A 26,732-nucleotide genomic window follows, 5' to 3' on the forward strand; every position below is an offset into this window, starting at 1 on the left:
GGTCTGAAGTGCCCCAGTTAAATCAGTAGACAGGCTTTGTGTGACGTGTCTTTCAACTGTGTTCTGCTTATGTTACTGAATCAGAAATTGAAATGAAGGCTCTAGTCAAGGGATTTCTGTTCACTTTGAGCTGCAGTCTCTCCTTTGCCTTCTATTTTCATCAGGGGGAAAAAGAGGAAAAATGCATCATAGAGGACATCCCAGGTGATACTCTAGTTACAGGTGAGCATGTGTTCATGTGTTGTTCAGGTGAGCGTGGATTTGTTTTTCTTTAAATAAAACAAAATGAACAATGTTTGCAACCATACAAAGGGATTTTCATTTCTAACAACTTCTACATATCACAATGTGATTCAGAAAAATACCAATGGGATTGTGGGTTATAGGCGTGAAGTACAGTGCAATATTTCCATTTATCTTGTCAAATCCCTGTTTTATATTGACACTTATTTTATATTAACACTACTTATTTATGATTTTACTTTTAAGCTATTTTACTTATGATTCAAGTGCACTTTTCCTTTTTTCAATTGAACATATTTTAAATACAAATGTTTGGCATCGTTAATTGCATAATCATGACCCCTTGATATTCACAAGTGATAATATATTATATAAAACTATCTCTATTAAAATGAAACTAATATAGACTTTAACAAGATGTTAAAAAAAAAACGCTGTTTGTCACCTGCAACATTCTCACCAAAGGAGGTCACCTTGTTTATTCATTTAGCGTCCTTGGAATTGTGACTATTAGCTTCTTGTGCAAATACTTCTTTGTTATTGTGCCAAAATACATAAGCCATTAATGATTATTGCACAGTATTCACCAGTTATCAAACAAAGGAGACCAGGAAGACTGAAGACCTCTATATACTCCATCCAATTAATTACATTTAATTTACTTCATTTTCAAATCAATGGAAGGACCTTTCCTTCCAAAATTGCAGCACCATGATGGGAATATATGGGGGGGGAAATACAACCTATAAAAAGAGCTGGGTTGGGCATGACAATGTAATTGAGTATCATAAAATGTCTGGTAACGTTTTACATTAACAAGAAAATCGTTGTTGAATTTTCTTTGATCATTTGAATTGAAAACAACACTAAATATGATTGCATGAGCTTATTTCTGGATTGAGCTAAAAGGCTGCCTGACACAATCATTTGTTTTGGAAAAAGCAGGTTATGTGTTCATAATGAGAATGTATATAATAAGTTCCAGACTTCTCTTCAATTAAAACAATAACCTTTCACACATGATGTGATACGTTCCATATAATCACATTTGACGTAATCTAAACTGTCCATTCTAATTGTTCTAGAATTTGAGATTGCAATGATGCAAAACTTTTGAGTCAAAGTACGGGAAATGTTAAAAGTGGAAAATTAAATGTACTGCATCAAAATGCACGCACCATTAATAACCAGATAGACAAACTATTGACTTAAATAGAAGTAAATGATCTCATTTCCAATACAGAAAGGTGGATGCAGGAGTTCCAAAGTTGGGAACTGAATGTTCAAGGTAACGACATTTGGGAAGAAAGGCACAAAGGAAAAGGAGGTGGGGTAGTGCTATTAAAAACAGTTGTGATCTGTGCAGTAGCAAGAAATAATTTTGGCTCAATATATTCTTATATAGAATTAAAATCAGTTTGAAGGTAGACACAAAATGCTGGAGTATCTCAGCGGGACAGGTAGCATCTCTGGAGAGAAGGAATGGGTGATGTTTCGGGTCGAGACCCTTCTTCAGTTTGAGTTGAGCTAGGAAAATGCAAGAGGCAGGAAACACTTCTGACATTTATATAGACACCCCCACAAATATTATCTGTAACATTGGTCATGACAGACATCAGAAAAGTAGAGATGTAAATAACTAGAGTAATTCAATAATCTTGCGAAAGTCTAATCTGCACATTATTTGGAGAATGGAGACGAGGAAAAACTTTTTCACCCAGTTGTGAATCTGTGGAATTCTCTGCCTCAGAAGGTAGTGGAGGCCAATTCTCTGGATGCTTTCACGAGAGAGTTGGATAGAGCTCTTAAAGATAGCGGAGTCAGAAGGCAGGAACGGGGTACTGATTGTGGATGATCAGCCATGATCATATTGAATGGCGGTGCTGGCTTGAAGGGCGAAATGGCCTACTCCTGCACCTATTGTCCAAGTCAAATAAGCAGTAATAAAGTAGACAAGTTCATAAAATGTGTATGAAATGTCTTTTCTAGATCAGTACATTGGGGAAACAACCAGAAAAAGGCTTAATTAATATCATTACAGAGGGTCCTTTAAGAAAAAAGTGAATGCAACATGAGAGCATTTAATAATGAATTTGTAAATTATGTAATGAAAAAAGTAAATACTGAGAAATAAATCTGCAGGTTTGGTGGCATCTATGGAAAGAGAAACTGTTAACGTTTCAGGTCTGGGACTCTACGTCAGAACTGGAAGGAGAGAAAGTACATTAGAGTCATAGAGCAGAGATACAGGCTCTTCGGTCCATCTCGTACATGCCAACCATGATGCCCCATCTAAGCTCGTCCCATTTGCATGTGTTATGCCCAAATCCCTCCAAACCTTACCTATCAATGTGCCTGTCCAAGATAATTTTAAATGCTGCTATAGTACCTGCCTCAACTATCTCTTCCGGCAGCTTGTTCCAAATACCCACCACCTCTGTGTGAAAAGGTTGGCCCTCAGGTTCCTATTAAATGTTGCCCCTCTTTAAACCTCTGTCCTCTGGTTCTTGATTTCCCTGACCCTGGGTAAGATACAGTGTATTTACTTTCTCTATTCCCCTCATGATTTTACATACCCGAGATAACCCTCAGTTTCCTGCACTCCAATAAATAAAGTCCCAGCCTGCCCAACCTCTCCCTACAACTCAGACCATCGAGTCCTGGCGATGTCCTCGTAAATCTTCTCTGTATACTTTCCAATTTAATTATTTATTTTAATTAGCAGGGGTGCTTGGAACAAAGGGAGCATCCCTGATAGAATGAGACATCATGTGGTAGTTAAGTAGCAATTAAATTCACATTGAGCTTCTTTGCTTTGTAGTATGTTGTTAATGGCAAGCCCATTGTTGAATAAATACGGCAGACCAGACTAAAATAAAAGGAACTTGACCAAAAATGCCCAATCCAATTTAGTGATTAGCACAATATGATCCATAAGTGAATGCTAATGTCATTTATTCTGGTTTACATTGTTAGTGTACTATATCATGATGAAATACCCAAAGCTTTGCAATCAAATTTCTTGGCTTATGTTGTTCCAACAATGTCTTGAAAATCTTTTTTCAAGGGATAATCACTGTAAATTATTGTAGACAGATGGTCTCATTTCTAAAGTACATAATTAGAGGTCGGTTGAGGGTAAGTGCGTCAGATTTTGTGTTATATGTCTCTTGGGGAGATTCACATTGCTTATCCTTCCACTCTCTTAGGAATCTATTTATGTTATTAAGCACACAAAGTGCTGGAGTAACTCAACGGGTCAGGCAGCATCCCTGGAGAGGGAGTTACGGAGGGAATGGTCTCTGCGGAAAGCAGAAATGGGTGGAGATGGGAAGATATGGCCAGTAGTGGGATCCCATTGGAGGTGGCGAAAATGTTGGAGGATTATATGTTGTATGCGACGGCTGATGGGGTGGAACGTGAGGATAAGGGCGACTCTGTCCTTGTTACGAATAGGGGGAGGGGAAGTAAAAGGGACTAGAGGAGACCCGAGTGAGACCCTCATCTATAATGGAAGAGGGGAACCCCCGTCACCTAAAGAATGAGAACTTCACCGATGCCCTAGTATGGAACACCTCATCCTGGGCGTAGATGCGGCGTAGACAGAGGAATTGGGAGTATGGGATAGAATTCTAGGAGCAGAATTAGGTCATTCGGTCCATCAAGTCTACTCCGTCATTCAATCATGGCTGATCTATCTTTCCCTCTCAACTCCATTCTCCTGCCTTCGCCCCATAACTCCCAACACTGTTACTTATCAAGAATCTGTCAATCTCCGCCTTACAAATATCCATTGACTTGGCATCCACAGCCGTCTGTGGCAATGAATTTCAGATTCACTACCCTCTGACTAAATACATTCCTTCTCATCTCCAAAGGTACATCTTTTTATTCTGAGGCTATGTCTTCTAGTCATAGACTCTCTCACTAGTGGAAACATCCTCTCAACAATCACTCTATCCAAGCCTTTCACTATTCGGTAAGTTTCAATGAGGTCCCACCTCATCCTTCTAAACTCCAGCGAGTACAGGCCCAGTGCCTTCAAACGCTCATCATATGTTTGCCCAATCATTGCTGGGATCATTCGCGTAAACCTCCTCTGGAACCTCTCCAATGCCAGGACATCCTTCCTCAGATATGGGGCCCAAAACAAGACCAGAAACATTAACTGAAAACAGTAATTGACTCTAGTATATTCCAACCGTAAATCTCCTTTATCTTTTCAGGACGATATAAAATGCAATCTTGGAATTTTGCTACACATGATTTCCTTCCTTCTGCCCCAGGTTTGGGTTTGGTTGTGAACATCAAGGGTCCAGGTGAACAGGTAAAATAACACTTTAGATTATGGATTTTAATAAACTATTACAATGCAGTATCTGCTGAAATATGCAAACAAGCAATTGAATGAATAATGGGTCAGATGTAATTGTTTATTAGAACTGGAAGGATAAATTTGAAATGTGAATATATCCTTCTGACTCAGATGCTAATAGTACCTGCCCTCCTTTATGTTTTTAATGCAAAATAATAGCATTTATGATTGGTTTTGCTTCTCTACTGCAATACTGTTGCTGAGTAATCAGCATCATGATACTGTGAGACTGTTTTCCTTTTGACCAGCCTCTATATTCTCAGACTGTCAAAATTCAATCAACATATCGATAAATTGGTTTCTCCATTTCTGGAGTAGTTTCAGATCACAGCCACAAATTGGTTAAAAATAATATAATCACGAGCTGCTTGACGTCACTTGACGTTATTATCTAAATGGTGGCCGACTAGGAAAAGGGGAGATGCAGCGAGACCTGGGTGTCATGGTACACCAGTCATTGAAAGTGGGCATGCAGGTGCAGCAGGCAGTGAAGAAAGCGAATGGTATGTTAGCTTTCATAGCAAAAGGATTTGAGTATAGGAGCAGGGAGGTTCTACTGCAGTTGTACAGGGTCTTGGTGAGACCACACCTGGAGTATTGCGTACAGTTTTGGTCTCCAAATCTGAGGAAGGACATTATTGCCATAGAGGGAGTGCAGAGAAGGTTCACCAGACTGATTCCTGGGATGTCAGGACTGTCTTATGAAGAAAGACTGGATAGACTTGGTTTATACTCTCTAGAATTTAGGAGATTGAGAGGGGATCTTATAGAAACTTACAAAATTCTTAAGGGGTTGGACAGGCTAGATGCAGGAAGATTGCTCCCGATGTTGGGGAAGTCCAGGACAAGGGGTCACAGCTTAAGGATAAGGGGGAAATCCTTTAAAACCGAGATGAGAAGAACTTTTTTCACTCAGAGAGTGGTGAATCTCTGGAACTCCCTGCCACAGAGGGTAGTCGAGGCCAGTTCATTGGCTATATTTAAGAGGGAGTTAGATGTGGCCCTTGTGGCTAAGGGGATCAGAGGGTATGGAGAGAAGGCAGGTACGGGATACTGAGTTGGATGATCAGCCATGATCATATTGAATGGCGGTGCAGGCTCGAAGGGCCGGATGGCCTACTCCTGCACCTAATTTCTATGTTTCTATGTCACAATGCCAACCTATCCAGGCCCACCTGCCTCCAGGCCCCCCCCCCCCCCCCCCCCCCGCTGCTGTGGATTAAAGGCGCAGAGAGATGGAGAGACTTCAGCAGAACAAACATTCTACAGCTCCGTTCCGCTGTAGCTTCTTTGTTCTACACATACACAATATATATTAATGATCTGGATGAGGGTATTGAAGGCAACATCTTCAAGTTTGCGGATGACACTAAGCTGGGGGGCAGTGTTAGCTGTGAGGAGGATGCTAGGAGACTGCAAGGTGACTTGGATAGGCTTGGTGAGTGGGAAAATGTTTGGCAGATGCAGTATAATGTGGATAAATTTGAGGTTATCCACTTTGGTGGCAAAAACAGGAAAGCAGACTATTATCTAAATGGTGGCCGATTAGCAAAAGGGGAGATGCAACGAGACCTGGGTGTCATGGTACACCAGTCATTGAAAGTAGGCATGCAGGTGCAGCAGGCAGTGAAGAAAGCGAATGGTATGTTAGCTTTCATAGCAAAAGGATGTCAAGTATGCTCGAGACACGCCTCCCGCAGCTCAACTCATGCACGCCCGCTCCAACCCCCCCTCCTCCCACTTCACCTCTCTCCCCCATCCTCCCCTTCCTCTTCCCTTCACCCCCACTCGCCCTCTCCCCCCAGACAGAGCAGAACGCCGGTTGTTGACACAACCGCCGCCGCAGTTTTTCAGCTTCTGGCAACCGACCTGCTTCAGGGGAGAATTCCCGCCCGCCCGCCTGCCTTGTGTTTGTGACTGTTTGTGGGGCGGGCACGCGCTCTCCATTCAAGCAGACGCTCTCATGTTTGTGGGGGCGGGTGCTTAGTGTGTGTGACGACACACGATCCTCCCCCCGAACTCCAGGGTCTTCACTGTGTGCCCCTCTCTTTGTGTCCCTGTGTCCCCACACCCGCCCGCCCGCCCGCCCACTCCCCCCTCTCTCTCCCCCTCTCCCTCGCCCCACTCCCTTTGTCTCTCCCCCTTCCTCTCTCCTACCCCCCTGCCCTCCCCTAAATCCCCCCCCCTCCCCTACCCCCTTCCCTCCACCCCCTCCCTTCCCCCCACCTCTCCCCCTCCCTTCCCCCGACCTCTCGCCCTCCCTTCCCCCCCACCTCACCCCCTCCCTTCTCACCCATCTCACCCCTTCCCTCACTCTCTACCCCCCTCTCCCTCTCTAGACGTGCCTGCGAGTTGGGGGCTATGCGTCAGTGGATAGGACGGTTATAGGGTAACAGGATCTAATTAATATTAATATATCAAGGGGGTAGTTAGTGTGTGTGACGCCACATGCTGCCCCCCCCCCCCCTTAAATGTGCATTGGGGGAACAGACCCAACGGGTCTGCACTTGGTCTAGTATACTTTTAAAACTCTGTGGGTTTGTGGGTGTACGGCGTTTTGCATTTGATTCGTTACTCCGCATAAACCAGTCGGAAAAACGCCGACATTTTTACCATTTCGCTAGCGATTTTAATTTTACATTCGCACATCCATTCCATGGTCAATTATTTCCCCAGATTTTGAGTTAAATTGATCACAAAACTCAAACAAAACTTACTTTTTATGATCTGAACGGCTCTTATCAGCTGACGTCACAATGCCCATATGCCGACCAATCCAGGCCCACAGATCGTGGGGCAGCGACTCCTCACGCGCTGAATTTCTCCATATAAGTTCCGCTGAACTCACAGCTGGACTCCGACGCCCGCCCTCCCTCCTTCTCAAAATGCTCAGCAGATCGGGAGGTCACCGGAGGTCACAGCCGGTCACCGGAGGACATCGCCTTGAACATGGCGGTGGCAGTTATTGTCGCGCGGGGCATAAAGGGCCTGTCCCACCAGCATCATACTCACCAATCAGCTGGGCAGGAGGCGGGCCGACTGAATTTGGACGTCGCACGGCGAAGTCATCACGCTACGGCACACCGGGTGGTGACGTCACCGTGCAACACCACGTGTTAGGCGTACGGCGTCAAGAAGCTGCGTATGACTTCAAGACGCTGCGTACGCCCGTCGAGATGCTGCATACGCCCTCAATGCGCCTGCGGGCTGACAGGCCATTGACGCGCGGGATTTTCGGACAGTACAAGATTTTTGGAGCCCCGCACGATGTCGGGACCAGCCCCGTACAACTCCATACGCCGATCGAAGTGGGACAAGCCCCACGAGGCCGTTCCCCCCCTCCCTGTCCCACCCCCTCCCTGTCCCACCCCCTCCCTGTCCCCCCTCCCTCTCTCCTCCCCCCCCCTCCCTCACTCTCCCCCTCCCTCCCTCTCCCCCTCCCTCCCTCTGCCCCTCCCTCCCTCTCCCCCTCCCTCTCCCCCTCCCTCCCTCTCCCTCTCCCCCCCATCCCTCACTCTCCCCCTCCCTCCCTCTCCCTCTCCCCCCGTCCCTCTCTCTCCCCCTCCCTCTCTCCCCTCTTCTCTCTCTGCCCTCACCCACTACCTCTCTTGACGCGCCTGCGAGTTGGGGGCTATGCGTCAGTAGATAGGGCGATTATGGGGGAAAAGGAGCAAATTAATAATATTAATATATTAACAAGGGGGGTAGTTAACGTGTGTGCGGGGGGGTAGTTACTTTGTGTAGGGGGGTGGTTAATGTGTGTGACGCCGCATGCCGCTTCCCCCCCCCCCCGTTACCTGGGATAACAGACCCAACGGGTCTGCACTTGGTCTAGTAACTATTAAAACTCTGATTTTGTATGTGGATTTGTGTGTGTGTGTGTGTATATAATCACATCTTCTCGACAAAACAACGTGCTAACGGTAAAAAAATTTCATATTCCGGTAAAGATTTATCCCGTGGACTCCAAAATCGTCTTACATGAAAAATTATTGCATTATTTCTCGAGTTATTAATTAAAATGTTCAGAAATCTGAAAAAAATTAAAAAACAAAAGTCTGGCTATGGCTGATGACGTCCCAATGGTTCTGAGTGCTGCTGTCTTGGATCTGTGTGCTTCGAGTGATGCCCCCCCTCCCCCCCACTCCTCCCCCGTTATTCAAAAGATGCAGCCCGCTCACCCCCCCCACCTCTCCGTCCTATCCCCTCCTCTCCTCCCACCCCTCCTCTCCTTCTCCCCCCTCCTCTCCCACCCGCCACCCCCCGCAACCGCGGATTGACAGGACACCCAACGGGTCCCATTTTGTCTAGTTATTTCTTAAATATGGAGTGCAAAATTTTGCACAGTGTTCCAGGTGTGGTCATATCAGCTCTCTGTAAAGCTGTAAGAAAAACAAGAAAAAAGTATAAATGATTTCATCATTGACTAAATAATGAATGTTTCTCTCTTAAAACAGATTTTGCTACATAAATTATATGGTCCAGAAAGTCATTTTACATTTCATTCGCACTCTCCAGGGGAGCACTACATCTGCCTGTCTTCCAACTCCACCAAAGTAGCAGTGTTTGCTGAAGAGAAATTGGTATGTGCATCATATTGGCAACATATTTTATTTTAGTAAACTGTGAACGAATGATAAATTATCAGAACAATGACTCTAATGCCAATTATACTTAATAAATGCAGCACAAAGCTTCACAATGCTATAGAAAAAGCAACTAAATTCATAAAATCTTCTGCTTACCTTGTTTTCTAATGAAATGTGGCCATTAGTGGTAATGTTGAGATCTAATCCAGGGCGGCACAGCGGGGCAGCGGTAGAGTTGCTGCCTTGTACCTCCAGAGACCTCGGTTCGATCCAGAAGACGGGTGCTGTGTGTATGGAGTTTGTAACTCACTGGCCTATAGTTCCCAGCAATTTCCCTGCAAACACATCGAAAGTGTTTTGCTCTTTACTTTAGGAAGGGAATTCAATTTAAGACCATAAGATGTGATAACAAAAGTAAAACATCTTGCTGTTTCTAACCTTTCAATAGGATTGTGGCTGATTCGGCATTCCTCGTCCTTTTTTCCTGTTCTTTCTTGTATAAGCCTTGTTCCCTCACTGATTAGAAATCTAAATAGCTTTAAATACACACAATAACCCTGTGGAAAGGAGTTCCTAAGATTCGGAACCCTCTCAAGGAAGAAATTATTCCTCACGTCTGTTGGTGAGGAATGAAATTCAGTCCTTTGCAAGGGGTGACATTGAAACAGGAGATGTGGAGTCAGTATGGATAGAACTAAGAAATTGTAAGGGTAAAAAGACCCTAATGGGACTAATCGACAGGCCCCCAAACAGTAGCCTGGACATAGGGCGCAAGTTGAATCAGGAGTTAAAATTGGCATGTAGCAAAAGTAATGCTGTGGTTGTTATAGGAGATTTCAACATGCAGGTAGACAGGGAAAATCAGTTTGGTACTGGACCCCAAGAAAGGGACTTTGTAGAGTGCCTTCCTGATGGATTCTTTGAACAGCTTGTATTGGAGCCTACCAGGGAGAAGGCAATTCTGGATTTAGTGTTATGTAATGAACCGGATTTGATAAAGGACCTCGAGGTTAATGAGCCATTAGTAGGCAGTGACCATAACATGGTCAGGTTTAATCTACAATTGGAGAGGGAGAAGAGTAGATCGGAGGTGTCAATGTTGCAGTTGAATAAAGGGGACTATGGGGCCATGAGGGAGGAGCTGGCCAAAGTTGACGGGAAAGATACACTAGCAGGGATGACAGTGAAAAAAAAATGGCAGGTGTTTCTAGGAATTATACAGAAGGTGCAGGATCAGTTCATTCCTAGGAGGAAAAAAGATTCCAAGGGGAGAAAGGGACGACCATGGCTGACAAGGAACGTCAGGGACAGTATAAAAATTAAAGCAAAGAAGTACAACGTAGCAAAGATGAGCGGGAAGCAAGAGGATTGGGTAATGTTTAAATAACAACAGAAGATAACCAATAGGACAATACGGGGAGAAAAGATGAGGTACGAAGGTAAGCTAGCCAAGAATGTTAAGCAGGATAGTAAAAGCTTCTTTAGGTATCCGAAGAGGAAAAAAATAGTTAAGACCAAAGTTGGACCCTTGAAGACCGAAAATGGTGAATTTATTATGGGGAACAAGGAATGGCAGATGAGTTGAACAGGTACTTTGGATCTGTCTTCACTAAGGAGGACACAAACAATCTTCCTGATATAGTAGTGGCCAGAGGATCTGGGGTGACAGAGGAACTGAAGGAAATCCACATTAGGCAGGAAATGGTGTTGGGTGGACTGATGGGACTGAAGGCTGATAAATCCCCAGGGCCTGATGGTCTGCATCCCAGGGTACTTAAGGAAGTGGCTCTAGAAATCGTGGATGCATTGGTGATAATTTTCCAATGTTCTATAGACTCAGGATCAGTTCCTGTGGATTGGAGGGTAGCTAATGTTATTCCTCTTTTTAAGAAAGGCAGGAGAGAGAAAATGGGGAATTATAGACCAGTTAGCCTGACATCAGTGGTGGGGAAGATGCTGGAGTCAATTATAAAAGATGAGATAGCCGGACATTTGGGTAGCAGTAACAGGATCGGTCCGAGTCAGCATGGATTTACGAAGGGGAAATCATGCTTGACTAATCTTCTGGAATATTTTGAAGATATAACTAGGAAAATGGACATGGGAAAGCCAGTGAATGTAGTGTACCTGGACTTTCAGAAAGCATTTGATAAGGTCCCACATAGGCGATTAGAGGGCAAAATTAGGTCACATGGTATTGGGGGTAGAGTGCTGACATGGATAGAGAAGTGGTTGGCAGATAGGAAACAAAGAGTAGGGATTAACGGGTCCCTTTCAGAATGGCAGGCAGTGACTAGTGGGGTACTGCAAGGCTCGGTGCTGGGACCGCAGCTATTTACAATATACATCAATGATTTGGATGAAGGGATTCAAAGTAACATTAGCAAATTTGCAGATGACACAAAGCTGGGTGGCAGTGTGAACTGTGAGGAGGATGCTATGCGAATGCAGGGTGACTTGGACAGGTTGGGGGAGTGGGCAGATGCATGGCAGATGAAGTTTAATGCAGATAAATGTGAGGTTATCCACTTTGGTAGCAAAAACAGGAAGGCAGATTACTAAATGGCGCCAAGTTGGGAAAAGGGGAAGTACAACGGGATCTGGGGGTCCTTGCGCATCAGTCTATGAAAGTAAGCATGCAGATACAGCAGCCAGTGAAGAAAACAAATGGCATGTTGGTCTTTCTAACAAGAGGAATTGAATATAGGAGCAAAGAGGTTCTTCTGCAGTTGTACAGAGCCCTAGTGAGACCACACCTGGAGTATTGTGTGCAGTTTTGGTCCCCTAATTTGAGGAAGGACATTCTTGCTATTGAGGGAGTGCAGCGTAGGTTTACAAGGTTAATTCCCGGGATTGCGGGACTGTCATATGCTGAGAGAATGAAGCAGCTGGGCTTGTACACTCTGGAGTTTAGAAGGATGAGAGGGCATCTCATTGAAACATATAAGATTGTTTAGGGCTTAGACACGCTAGAGGCAGGAAACATGTTCCCGATGTTGGGGGGGTCCAGAACCAGGGGCCACAGTTTAAGAATAAGGAGTAAGCCATTTAGAACGGAGACGAGGAAACGCTTTTTCTCACAGAGTGGTGAGTCTGTGGAATTCTCTGCCTTAGAGGGCAGTGGAGGCAGGTTCTCTGGATGCTTTCAAGAGAGAGTTAGATAGGGCTCTTAAAAATAGCGGAGTCAGGGAATATGGGGAGAAGGCAGGAATGGGGTACTGATTGGGGATGATCAGCCATGATCACATTGAGTGGCGGTGCTGGCTCGAAGGGCCAAATGGCCTACTCCTGCACCTATTGTCTATTGTCAAAATTAAATGGGTGCCTCTCTATAAGGAGAGTGTTTTCTGGTTCTGGTATTTCCTTTGAGATTAAGTAGTCCCTCAGCAATTCTTCCATCTCATTCTCATTCTCTTCAATTTTGAATAAGATTGCCTCTCAGTGAGATTTCAATAAGATTACTTCTCAATAACTTGTTTAACCTCTCCTCGTAAGGTAACCCCCCCCCCCCCCCCCCCCTTTCCAGGATCATCCTATTGAATCCTCTCTGAACTGCCTTCGATGTGACACTATTTTTACTAAAATGGGAGAACCAAAATTATTTGCAGTACTTTTGATGTCTCATTAGTGGCTTCTGCATCTGCTGTAACACTTCCATACTTTAACCTCCAACACCCTTGAAATAACAGTCAGCGTACCATTAGTCCTCCTTATTACTGCCACAATTGTGTACTAGCTTTCTGTGTTCAGTGTGCGAGAACCCACAAATCCCATTGTTCAGCAGCTTTCTGCAGTTTATCTCAATTGAAATAACATTTGCTCCTTTCTTCCTTCCAAAATGATCTTCATGTTTTTTTTCGCACATAATACTCCACTTGCCGACTTTACTTAACCGATCTCTGTTTATAACACTGGTTATATTCTCTTCACAACTTGTCTTTCCATCTAATTTTGTGGTTCCATGAACTTAATTCAAAATGTTCAATACTGAACGAACAAAAGGTAATTTCTTCATCGTGGCCATTGTATCTAAATGTAATTCCGTCAGGTTATAGTGTTTTTATTTTACAGCGCATCAATTTGGACATTCAGGTTGGTGAACATACAAATGAAGCATCTCTTGATGGAGCCAAGGACACAATGAATGATGTGCAGAAATTAATTCATCATTTGATTGGGCAGATGCAATATATCAACAAACAACAGGACTACCAGAGGGTATGTCAACAGGTTTTTAAATGCAAAGGAGTTTTGGCAAGTTTTTTCTTGTTACCGTTCCTTGTCTGATAGGCCTGCAAGTCAAAAGGTGTAGGTCTTCAATCATTATGGTAATAGCTCCTCTGATGCAATGGACATTTTAGCTTTGAACTTCTTAAAATGGAGATGGGACTGTATGGTCTCCGCAGGTAACCGTTGCATAAAAGAGGACCAGTGGACATAGGTTCAAGGTGAAGGGGAAAAGATTTAATAGGAATCTGAGGGGTAACATTTTCACACAAAGGTTGGTGGGTGTATGGAACAAGCTCTCAAATGAGGTAGTTGAGGCTGGGACTATCCCATCATTTAAGAAACAATTAGACAGGTACATGGACAGGACAGGTTTGGAGGGATATGGACCCAGCGCAAGCAGGTTGGGCTAGTGTAGCTGGGACATGGTGGTTTATGTGGGCAAGTTGGGCCGAAGGGCCTGATTGCATGCTGTATGACTCTATGACTTTTGACACCATGCTGTACTCAAGCAGTGGAAATTTCAGAGGCTATTCTGCCCTCCCTTACATGAAGTTTAAATTGAGGTTTCCTTCACAATGTCAAAAAAGTGTGTGACTGAAAAACTGGAGTTGGCCACTGTTGTGTTTATTTACTGACCTCTTGGAGCCCAGCAGGAAATATGATTCCTGACTTTCTGGCAGGATTTTTCTAAATACCATAAAAGTTTGGTGTGAAGTTCCCTAAAATGACATGAACAATAAGGTAATACCCAAAAAATCCTCCAGCATGATTTTCAACCTCAATGGTGTCAATAATTCATATTGACTTACAGAACCAACCCTTCACCGTGATGCCACGCTCTTCTCTGCTCCTCCCCCCAATCTCTGCCCCCTCTCTCTCTACCACCCTTCCCTCTCTAGGGAGTGGTGAGTATTGGGACCTATGGTTGAGTGGTGGAGTATTGCATTCGGGGACCAGCCCTCCCCTATGATGCTGTGCACCCCCCCTCAATCTCTACCCCCCACGTCCTCCGTCTACCCACCTCACCCTCTCCCTTTCTACCCACTCCCCCTCCCTCTCCCTCTAGCCGTGCCTGCACAGTTGGGGAATATGCTTGAGTGGATAGGGCGGGGGATGGGGGAAGGAGCAAATTAATAATAATATATCAGGAGGGGTTAGTGTGTGTGTGTGGGGGTGGTTAGTGTGTGTGTGTGTGTGATGCCGCAGCCCCCCCCCCCTCCCCCCCCCCCAAACGCGCGTTGAGGGGACAGGACCCAACAGGTCCCACTTGGTATAGTGCTTTATAAAAGGCCAATACTAAAACTGCATTCTTTACCAGGCTGGAGACACAGGAAACTGCAGATGCTGGAATCTTGCATAATAAAACAAAGTGCTGAAGTAACTCAACATGTTCAACAGCATCTGTTGAAGGAATGGATAGGCAGTGCTTCGGGTCGGGTTCTTTCTTCAGACTGACTGCAAGCTTTACCTGGCAGCTCCACAGCACTCTGCAGCCTCACTACTCACAACACACTGATCACATTTATGAACCTTCCTTCAGTTTTGAGTGTTGTATAAACTTCTAGTGGGGATATGTCTATAACTATACCTAACCTTTCCCTTGCTGGGTGGTGTGTAGATAGCATTAAGAACCATGTGCAAGAAATCGTTGAAGGAGACAAATTGTAAATATAAGGATGGAGTTAAAGGGAAAGAAAGTATAGGAAAAGTTAAGAAAGACACCAGAATTAACAGGACAGAAAGCTCACAAAGGGATAGCAGAGTATGGCAAAGTGAAATAGGAATTGATGTGAAAGGTGAGGTGAGTAAGGGATTAAAAGTATATATGAATGCACGAAGTATAAGAAGTAAAGTGGATGAGCTTGAGGCTCAGTTAGAGATTGGTATAAATGACATTGTGAGGATTACAGATAGAGATGAAATTGTAGTCCCTAGCGAGGGGTGACATAGGGACTGACAATGTATAGTTGCTATGGATAGAATTTAGGAATTGTAAAGGTAAGAAGACACGAATGGAAGTTATCTACAGGCCCCCAGACGGTAGCCTGGATATAGGGTGCAAGTTGCAGCACAAGTTAAAATTGCAGGAGTATCGGGACTGGGAACTGAATATCCAGGGTTATATATCCTATAGAGAGGACAGGCAGGTGGGCAGAGGAGGTGGGGTATCTCTGTTGGTGAGGGTTGAAATTCAGTCCCTAGCGAGGGAAGACATAGGGACTGACAATGTAGAGTCGCTGTGGACAGAACTGAGGAATTGTAAAGGTAAGAAGACATGAATAGGAGTTACCTACAGGCCTCCAAACAGTAGCCTGGATATAGGGTGCATGTTGTAGCACGAGTTAAAATTGACATGCAACAAAGGTTATGCCACTGTGGTTATGGGAGATTTCAATATGCAGGTAGACTGGGAAAATCAGGTTGGTTCTGGACACCAAGAAAGGGAGTTTGTAGAGTGCCTCCGAGATGGATTCTTAGAACAGCTTGTACTGGAGCCTACCAGAGAGACGGCAATTCTGGATTTAGTATAATGAACCAGATTTAATGAGGGAACTCAAGGTAGAGGAACCGCTAGGAGGCAGTGGCCATAATATGATAAGTATTAAGAGAAAAAGAGAAACAGGTGAAATTATTATGGGGAACAAGGAAATGGCAGAAGAGTTGAACAGGAACTTTGGTTCTGTCTTCACTAAGGAAAACACAAACAATCTCCAAGATGTACGAGAGGACAGAGGATCTAGGTAGGCAGAGGAACTGAAAGAAATGTGCATTAAGCAAGAAATAGTATTGGGTAGACTGATGGGACTGAAGGCTGATAAATCCCCAGGGCCTGATGATCTGCATCCCAGGGTACTCAAGGAGGTGGCTCTCGAAATCATCAAGTTCAAGTTCAAATTTTATTTGGTCACGTACACCTTTAGGTGTAGTGAAATTCTTTTTGCCATGCAGCACATAAAAAAAAGAATACAACATGACAGTAATAGATAGTTTCAACATCAAAACATCCCCCCACAATGGTTCCCATTGTGGGGAAAGGCACAAAGTCCAGTCCCATCCCCATGTCCACCCATAGTCGGGCCTCCTTACTCGAGACCGTGGCTTCCGGAGCCGACAGGGCCGCGCCGAATGGAGCTCAACTGGCGATCTCATCAAGAGATCCCAGGCTCCCGATGGAAAGTTCAGCGCCGCCGCCCGCAGCCGCTCCACAGACCCGCAGCTCCGCAACGGACCCAGCTCCAGTTACCGGAGTTTCAGCGAAGTCACCGCCAGCCCCGCAATGGCGCTGCACCGCCGTCCTCCGACCCGCAGCTCCGCTGCCGCCGAGCCGGTACCGCCGCAGCCGCTGCTGAGCTGGTGCCGCCGCCGCTGCTGAGCCGGTGCCGGTGCCGTCGCTGAGCCGGTGCCGTCGCCGGTGCCGCCTCTGAGCCGGTGCCGCCGCCGCCGCTGCTGCCGCTGCTGAGTCGGTGCCGCCGCCGCTGAGCCGGTGCCGCCGCCGCTGTTGAGCCGGTGCCGGTGCCGCCACCGATGCCGAAGCTCCAGGAGACGCCGCTCCAGGCCCGCTGGTAGGCCGCGGGGACGGGTCGAAGCTGCAGCCCGGAGAAAAGCTGCATCTCCGACCAGGTAGGGACCCTGAAAATTAGTTTCCCCCCCCCCCCCCCCCCCCCCCACACATAAAAAAGCTAGAACTCCTCAAAACAAAACACTAAACTAAATAAAAATAAGAAAGAGATGAAAAAAAACAGACAGCTGCAGGCTAGGCAGCCATACCCCCTACAGGACGGCGCCGAAATCATGGACGCATTGGTGATCATTTTTCCAATGTTCTATAGATTCAGAATCTGTTCTGTGGATTGGAGGGTAGCTAATGTTATCCCACTTTTCAAGAAAGTAGCGAGAGAGAAAACGGGAAATTATAGACCAGTTAGCCTGAAGTCAGTGGTAGGGAAGATGCTGGAGTCAATTATTAAAGATAATTGGATTTGCCACATTTGGATAGCAGTAAAAGGATTGGTCCAAGTCAGCATTGATTTATGAAGGGGAAATCCTGCTTGACTAATCTTCTGGAATTTTTGAGGATGTGACAAGTAAAATGGATGAAGTAGAGCCAGTGGATGTAGTTTATCTGGACTTTCAGAAAGCCTTTGATAAGGCTCCACGCAGGAGATTAGTGAGCAAAATTAGAGAACATGGTAATGGCGGTAGGATATTGACATGTAAGAGAATTGGTTAGCAGACAAGAAACAAAGAGTAGGATTAAACGGGTCCCTGTCAGAATGGCAGGCATTGGTGAGTGGAGTGCCGCAAAGCTCAGTGCTGGGGCCGCAACTATTTACAATATATATTAATGATTTAGATGATGGGATTAAAAGTAAGACTAGCAAATTTGCAGAGGACACAAAGCTGGGTGGCAGTGTGAACTGTGAAGAGGATGCTAGGAGGTTGCAGGGTGACTTGGACTGGTTGAGTGAGTGGGCAGATGCAGTATAATGTAAACAAATGTGACGGCAAGAACAAGTATGCAGATTATTATCACCATGGTGTCAGATTAGGAAAAAGGGAAGTGCAACGAGATCTGGGTGTCCTTGTACACCAGTCACTGAAAGTAAGTACACCAGTCAGTCTGAAGAAGGGTTTTGGCCCAAAACGTTGCGTATTTCCTTCACTCCATAGATGCTGCTGCACCCGCTGAGTTTCTCCAGCACTTTTGTCTACCTTCGATTTTCCAGCATCTGCAGTTCCTTCTTAAACACTGAAAGTAAACATGCAGGTACAGCGGGCAGTGAAGAAAGCTAATGGTATGTTGGCCTTCATAATGATTTCAGTATAGGAGTAAAGAGGTCTTGCTGCAGTTGTACAGTGCCCAGGTGAGACCACATGTGGAATATCGTTTGCAATTTTGGTCTCCTAATTTGAGGAAGCTCATCCTTGCAATTGGGGCAATACAGCATAGATTCACAAGGTTAATCCCCGTGATGGCGGGACTGTCATATGAGGAAAGATTGGAAAGACTGGGCTTGTATTTACTAGAATGTAGAAGAATGAGTGGGGATCTTATAGAAACATATAAAATCACTAGTTGGGTCCCAGCGTCACACGGGAGGGCTGGTCCCCCAACGCAATATTCCACCTCTCCACCAATTCCAATATTGGTGGCCAGTGGGGGGGGGGCTTTCTAGATTGCTAGTATGGGTGTTGTGCGCTGAAGGGACTGGTTTCCAGAGGGCTAGTATGCACATTGTGGGCCGAATGAATTCTTGGGCTGGCGGCTCTGTCACTCAAGCCTGTTGTGCTGGCAGTTCACTCACTCATGGCTGGTGGGCTCACAGTTGACACAGCTATTCCTTGAAATTCCATTTCAAGCAGGGTGCAAGGGCACCAAATTCAAGTGGTTTCATACCATTTCAAGCAGGGTGCAAGGCCACTAAAGACAGCGGGTCGTAACCTCTCCCTCCCCATCTTGCAGAGACTGAGCCACGCCCACACTTCCGGGTTTTATAGTCCCGCCCCCCCTCCCGTGATTGACAGGAGAATCTCAACATTTTTTAAACACTAATAACTCTTTTATTTTTCATCAATGGGAAAAATCCTCGGCACCTGATGAGCGGAGGGGGACTCCAAGTAAGATGGCCAAAAATCACAGCCGTATGTGGTAGCATTTTTTCTAAAATCAATATAAAGCGTAAACAGGAAGTGGTCAAGATTAGACTTTTAATTATATAGAAGAAGGCAAGGCAGCTCTAATTAGGCAAGGGAGCTCTAATTAGGCAAGGCAGCTTGCTTGAGCACTTTCAAAACCAAAGACAAGGCAGCTCGCTTTTGCACTTTCAAAACCATGGGGAAGGCAGCTCGCTTTAGCACTTTCAAAACCAAAGGCAAGGCAGCTCGTTTAGCACTTTCAAAACCAAAGGCAAGGCAGCTCACGTTAGCACTTTCAAAACCAAAGGCAAGGCAGCTTGCTTTAGCACTTTCAAAACCAAAGGCAAGGCAGCTTGCTTTAGCACTTTCAAAACCAAAGGCAACGCAGCTGGGTCAGATGAACCTCAGGAATTTTGGAAAATTAAAACCAGTATATCAACTGTCTGATTAAGGGTCTTCAAGCTGAAATGTTAATTCTGTTTCTCTATTCAGAAATGTTCATTGATTTGCAGATTGTTAATATATACCATTTTTATTTACAATATCCAGCATTTATGATTTGATTTGCAATATCTATCTCACCAAGACTTCATAAAAACATAGAAAATAGGTGCAGGAGGAGGCCATTTATCCCTTCGAGCCAGCCGCCATTCATTCTGATCATGGCTGATCATCCAAAATCAGTAACCCATGCCTGCCTTCTCCTCATATCCCTTGATTCCGCTAGCCCTAGAGCTCCATCTAACTCTTTTAAATTAATTCAGTAAATTGGCCTCGACTGGGGTGGGAGATTGCAACCTTCACGTGGTCTGTCCTGTTTCAACGAATGCAATCAACCTGGCATGCACAATCGAATAAGATCAAATAGGACAAGTTATGAGTATAGAAGTTGGGATGTAATGTTAAAATTGTACAAGGCATTGGTGAGGCCAATTCTGGAGTATGGTGTACAATTTTGGTCGCCTAATTATAGGAAGGATGTCAACAAAATAGAGAGAGTACAGAGGAGATTTACTAGAATGTTGCCTGGGTTTCAGCAACTAAGTTACAGAGAAAGGTTGAACAAGTTAGGTGTTTTTTCTTTGGAGCGCAGAAGGTTAAGGGGGGACTTGATAGAGGTCTTTAAAATGATGATAGGGATAGACAGAGTTGACGTGGATGAGCTTTTTCCATTGAGAGTAGGGAAGATCCAAACAAGAGGATATGACTTGAGAATTAAGGGACAGAAGTTTAGGGGTAACATGAGGGGGAACTTCTTTACTCAGAGAGTAGTAGCTGTGTGGAATGAGCTTCCAGTGGAAGTGGTGGAGGCAGGTTCGATTTTATCATTTAAAAATAAATTGGATAGGTATATGGACGGGAAAGGAATGGAGGGTTATGGTCTGAGTGCAGGTAGATGGGACTAGGGGAGAATAAGTGTTTGGCACGGACTAGAAGGGCCGAGATGGCCTGTTTCCGTGCTGTAATTGTTATATGGTTAAATGGTTATATGGTCCCACAACTTTAGGCTGTGCACGCCATACGCAAGAAGAAGAAGCCCCTACTGCCTTCTGTGGCAGAAAATTCCACAAATTCACAACTCTCTGGATGAATAAGAGTTTTTGTTTTCATCTCAGTTTTAAATGGTCTTCCCTTTATTCTTAGACTGTGGCCTAAATATTATTTAATGATTGGTAATTTGTCATTGCACCAGATATGATCCATAACAGTGACATTCGTAATTGCTGCAGCTTGACAAACATTAGACACAACAACAACAATAAATATACGATAAATTATCGGAGTAAACCACAACAAAGTGCAAATCTATAGTACATAGAGCAACTGTTGTAGTACATGTCTGTAAGGGTTAGTTGCTGAAGTAGGGTTGAGGTCAGGGTTGTCCAGGATGGTTCAAGAAATCCAATGGTTGATGGGAAGAAGCTGTTTTTGAAACTGGAGGTCGTGGTTTTCGGGCTCCTGTACTTACTTCCTCAAGGTAGCAACGAGAAGAGAGCATCCCCAGCAAGATGTAAGTGTTTGATGATTTTTTATTGCCTGAGGCAGTGATTCTTCTAGATCCCTTTGATGGTAGGATGTGCAGCATCCATGAAGGACTGGGCAATATCCACCACTGTCTGCAGCTTCCTTTGTTTTTGAACGCTTGGAGTTACCAAACTAGGCTGTGATGCAACAAATCAATATATTTCACTATATATCAATATATTTCCAGCACAATAGGGTTGGGGGGGGGGGGGGGGAGGTTGTATGAATCAGTGCAAGATGGATAGATGGTGGTGGGTGGGGGGCTTGAGAAGGCAATCGGTGCGTATGTATTTGTAGAAATTCAATAGAGTATTCGGTTACATGCCAAATCATCTCAAACTTCTGAGGAAGTGGAGATTTGTGATTGCATCAATGCGCTGGGCCAGGACAGATCAGAGATGTATACGTCCGGAAACTTGAAGCTTATGACTCTCTCCAGCACAGTTTAGTCAATGAAGGTAGTGCATGGATCCTTGGCTTTCCCTTCCTGTAGTCAGCAATCAGTTACTTGGTTTTGTTAAAGTAGAGAGCAAGATTGTTGCTCTGGCAGTACTCAGACCATTGAGGTCCCTCCTGTACTCTGAATTATCAGGGCTCTCGCTTAACTTTTTTTCCCTGTTGCCAGCCGGGCAACCTTGGCAGCTTTTTAGGTTGCCAAATGACAGTTTAGGTGGTCATTTAAGATGGCTTGCATGACGCCTGCTCGGACGAAGTGCGTAGTTACCAGTCGGAATTATGTTCAATGAAGCATTCACATATTATTTCTGCTTCAGAAAAAGTCACAAACTAACATATTCATCAATCAAGACATGATATATACCACAATGACATGCAGCAAAATTATAATACGGTATCTCAACTCTTTTTACACATTGCAGTTAATGCAATTTTTATTATTTCTTTCCATTTCCAAACAAAAATGTGGTTGGATTATTCAGCGTATGATCAACGTCTCAATAAATCCTGGACCTTGATAACATATATGCTTAACCATGCTTAACATGCAAGCATGTTTTCTGTGAAGGACCGAAAATTATCATGACATGGCCATAGCATGGGTCGTTATTGCTATTGGTACAGAAACACTCTCGCTTCCCACATAATTTATCCACAACAAAATATACAGGTTGAAAGGAATTTTCTAAAGGCATTTTATGATAATAGCTGTTAAAACTGACTATACCCACCTGACAAGTTAAACATTACACTAACTGACAAGAGATGGCCAAAGGACATAAATGCAGCATATGTTGTTTTGGTAATATATTTAAAGGTGTCAAGACGCCACATTACCGGACATTCAGATTAGATGTATGTGGCAATGAAGATACCCAGTTTGTAAGCAACAATTTAAAAAAAAATTGGTGATAAACGCTTTTTCCATCATTCCCTCTTCAGAATTAACATTAAAATTTCAACTGAAATATCTCCTGACCAAATTTGTGATATATATGACTGACTGTAGAAGTAAAACCTGGATATATCCAACGTATAGTTGTGAATGTTGCTCATTAAATAACTACGGTACTGATACTCCATATATAGAGCATTGATTTGCCATTAAAATGAATTCTGTAATAATGTGTCAGTGACAATCGAACACTGCGGTTTTAATGTTTCACGTGTTCACAATTTAATTAATCTTTTTGGATTAAAACAAATAATAACATTGGGAATTTAAACATATTTGATTGCATTCCGTTTTCAAACATAGTCAATGTTAGCTCTGAAGACATTTCCAGCACAATAGGGTTGGGGGGGGGGGGGGCGGTTGTATGAATCAGTGCAAGATGGATAGATGGTGGTGGGTGGGGGGCTTGAGAAGGCAATCGGTGCGGATTGGATAGATTGAGGCAGGGGAATTAGTGCGTGTTGGTTGGAGTAGGTAAAATTGTACGGGGAGAGCACGGGGGATGTCAGTGAGGTTGAATGGGGGGATCTGTGAAGGATGGATGGGGGAGCAGTGCAGGATGAAGAGAGGGAGCAGTGCAGGATGGATGGGAAGGGGGGTCAGTACAGGATGAATTGGGGGTCCAGTGTAGGATTGATGGGGAGTGGCAGGAGAATCAATGCGAGGTGGATAGGGAGATCGGTGCAGGATGAATAGATGGGGGAGGGGGGGGTAGATGAGGAAGGGAGGGGATAATGGGAGTGGAGGGGGCGTACGAGAGAGAGAGAGAGAGGAAGGGGCAAAGGATGTGGGAAGGAAGGCCAGCGCTCTTCGGACAACACCTGTCAGGCACGGAAATCGCAATCAAAATATGGAGGGGACCGCAGACAGAATATCTTGGTGGCCGCGCACACATGCGCACACTCACACACACACGCGAGGCTTTCGGAGGCTTCTGTGAATGGTAATTTCAGCTTAATCCAGCGCTAAATGCAGCTCAACTGTGCCTGTCTCGCCTACAGCCCTGTCTCAATCCAGACAGGGACAGGCAGAGTTGAGCAGCGCTGCTTCTCTGCGCTGGCTGGGGGCACCGTCCCCTTCTGACTCCCGACGCCTCTGGCCAACCTCGGGCGTGGGGTGGCTCTCGGGGTGGGGATGGGGATGGTCCAGTGGCAGTTCGGCAGCGATTGCAAGGTCTGTTTTGAAAGCGCCGTTGGCGGAGTAGCAGCAGCGGCGGCTATCAGCAAAGATCCTATATAGCGTTATCAGGCCGGGTGGGGTGCGGGAGGAGGAGGAAATGGAGCCGCCGCTGCTGCTGCTGTGCGGGGCCTGTCATTTGCTCCGACTCTCCGTCACGCCACACTTAGCATCTTTCCCACAACCGTCGCCGACACAAAACGTCACGTTCCTTTTCTCCAGAGATGCTGCCGGATCCGCGGAGTTACTCCAGTTTTTTGTGTCTTTTGTGCCGGGCAAAATGACTCGCGGTTTAGGTTGCCCGGCAGCACTTTGAGTGGTCAGTGGCACCCGGGCAACCGTTAATTTCAAGCCCTGCTTATCGTTACCAGTTATTCTCCAATTACAGTGGTATGGTTGGCTAATTTAAACATGGCATTGATGCTCTGTCTGACTACACAGTCATAGGTAAAGGGAGAGTAGTTCAGGACCTGAGCACTGAGGTGATTGGTGAGGAGGCACTGCTGCTCCCATTCCAACTCATTGAGGTATGCTGATGGCAAGCTCAAGAGAGGATTGAGAGGAGCAGAGACCTAGTTCTCTGAGTTTCATGATGCGTTTGGGAGGGATGATTGTGTTGAACGCCAAATGTAGTCGATAAACAACAGCCTGATATATTCCCCTTCCCATACTCACCTCTCTGTCCTGGATCTCCTTCAATGCCAGAGTGAGGCCACAGGCAAATTGCAAGAACTGCACCTCATATTTCACTTGGGTAGCTTACAATCCAGCGATATGAACATTGAATTATTTACCAGTTCCACAGTTCTCCACATTGTTTTCCTCTTGAGATCATACCTTCCCTAGCCAACCAGGGGCTTACCGGGCACCACTGTGCCCAAGGTCAATTGTAGCTTGCCTTGATTATTGCTGATCTTCTCTCACCTCTAGCTCTTCAACCCAACCCTACTTAGTCTGTAGAAGGGTCCCGACCCAAAATATCACCCTGACCGGCTGAGTTACTCCAACACTTTGTGTCTATCAGTGGTATAAACTAGCATCTACAGTTCCTTGTTTCTACAGAGCCTGATGTGTGTGTTCCTATTATTCACGTGGTTCAGTGCAGAGTAGAGGGTTCATGAAATTGCATCTGTTGTTGATCTATTATGCCTGTACAGGAATTGAAGTTGGTCTAGGTCATTTATGAGGCAGGAAGTTATATGTCTCATACTAAACCTTTCAAAGCACTTCATCACAATGGACATCTCATCGGTCGGTAGTAATTTAAGCAGGACACCTTGGTTTCCCTTGAGAATACTTTGAATAAAAATAGAACTTTAAAACATTTTCCATGGACTTAAGCAAAACTGTATTTTGCAATTTGATGATATATAAGAAAATACTACTTCTACTATTCAATTATATTGACCGCTTTAAATCATCATCATTGTTGAAAACATCAGCGGGCACGGTGCCTTACAATGCTATGTATGACAGTGATCGCAACTTCTACTGAAGTGTGGATGGCCGTTGGCTCGCTAGGAGCTCATCCACCCTTTGACAGGTCTTGTTTTTGGTCCTGCTGGGGGTCCACAGCCCCCTCCTCACCTGGCAAAGCAGGTGGGGGAGACAGTTTAGTCGCCGACTATCCGACCATGGAGCAGGTGGCACATGGTACCCATGGAGGGGGGAACTCCCCCGACCTGACTGTGAAGATACAACATTAAATCAATCCAACTGATAAAAAGTTTTCCTTTTTTTAAAATCATTTATCAAGGATACCATTTTACATGGAAAGCTACTTAAATATTACCAACAACATCTTTGTAGTAAACTTTACATTTCATTAATTCAAAATTGTGCATATAAATAATGTCCTTATGTTAAGATGATTTGATGCGGTATTCAAATAAAATCCTATTATGTACGTTCATTTAACTAATACTTTGAGTCTCCTTTGATCTACAGGAACGTGAAGAAAAATTTCGGCAAGTCAGTGAATGGACTAACAACAGCATCTTATGGTGGGCTTTGATTCAGACCTCAATCCTTCTCACAATGGGAGTCTGGCAAATGAAGCACATGAAAAATTTATTTATAGCCAAGAAATTAGTGTAAAAGTAACTGCCTTACAGGGTAGAATTTCCACTGAAGGCTTCCCAATTTATCTTCCACGCTTCTGCAGAAGAGCTTTAAAAAGGCAGAATAATTACATGAAAACTCATTTATCAAAATGTACCAGAATTTCCTTAGATCTACAAATGGTTGTTGTGCAGAGGGTGGCTGCTATGGAAAATCAACAGTTGTATGTTTTTAAAATTATGACACATTTAAAACAAATTCATTTTAATCACTTAGTCATACATTTCATAGATTCCCTAATAATTAACTAAAGATGGATATTTGTCCTCCAAAAGCCAACCAATTTGAATTCATGTGTCATGCCTAAGGCACAGAGGCTATTTCTTCCTGGTCAACCAAGCAAGGGTAAACAGTTTGAGGATCTCACTGGGTTCGGGAGGCTGGGTCAGTGGATTAGTGTGGTATAGAAACCTTAGAAAATCACCAATCTGCACAGTATTTTCTTTGAGCTCAACACTGCAGTATTACTGAATAATGCTTTGCCATTTTGATTCAGGACTTTTATCTGTCACAGGTAATTTCTTATGTGATTGAGTGTTTAGAGAATGCATTATGAGTTTGTGTTAATGTAATTTCCAAAATGATCCATACTAAAATTTAAATTGTTATTCCATATGTGCATTGAAAAAGGTAATAAAACACTGAGGTTTTTCTGAGAACATATACAATACTGTGGTTATGTTACTGAATTTTAGTATTAATTTTATTTTAATGGCCTTCGATTTATTTTCCATTCTCTTCCTTCAATATTTCTTTCTATATTACTTCTTGTTCTTTTCACAACTCCCTTGTAACAGTTTATTGCTTATTACAGATGAATATTACCATTTTTAATTGTACAGGTGCACAACCTTTTATCCGAAAGCCTGGGGACCAGACACTTCTCGGATTTCGGGATTTTTCGGTTTTCCGAACGGAAGGTTTT

The 26,732-nt window shown here is 44.4% G+C and overlaps 1 protein-coding gene across 1 annotated transcript; it reads left to right on the forward strand.

Annotated features, from left to right (window-relative positions):
* Nucleotides 1-71: 71 nt before the first annotated feature.
* Nucleotides 72-26,466, forward strand: LOC116981740 (transmembrane emp24 domain-containing protein 11-like). Its single transcript, XM_033034795.1, has 5 exons — nt 72-222; nt 4,470-4,570; nt 9,076-9,201; nt 13,279-13,425; nt 25,634-26,466. The coding sequence occupies exons 1-5, from the start codon at nt 93-95 to the stop codon at nt 25,781-25,783; spliced, it is 654 nt and encodes a 217-aa protein (XP_032890686.1). The 5' UTR covers nt 72-92; the 3' UTR covers nt 25,784-26,466.
* The last annotated feature ends 266 nt before the right edge of the window (nt 26,467-26,732 follow it).

The sequence above is a fragment of the Amblyraja radiata genome, chromosome 1, assembly GCF_010909765.2.
Source record: "Amblyraja radiata isolate CabotCenter1 chromosome 1, sAmbRad1.1.pri, whole genome shotgun sequence".
In the NCBI taxonomy this organism is placed as follows: Eukaryota; Metazoa; Chordata; class Chondrichthyes; order Rajiformes; family Rajidae; genus Amblyraja; species Amblyraja radiata.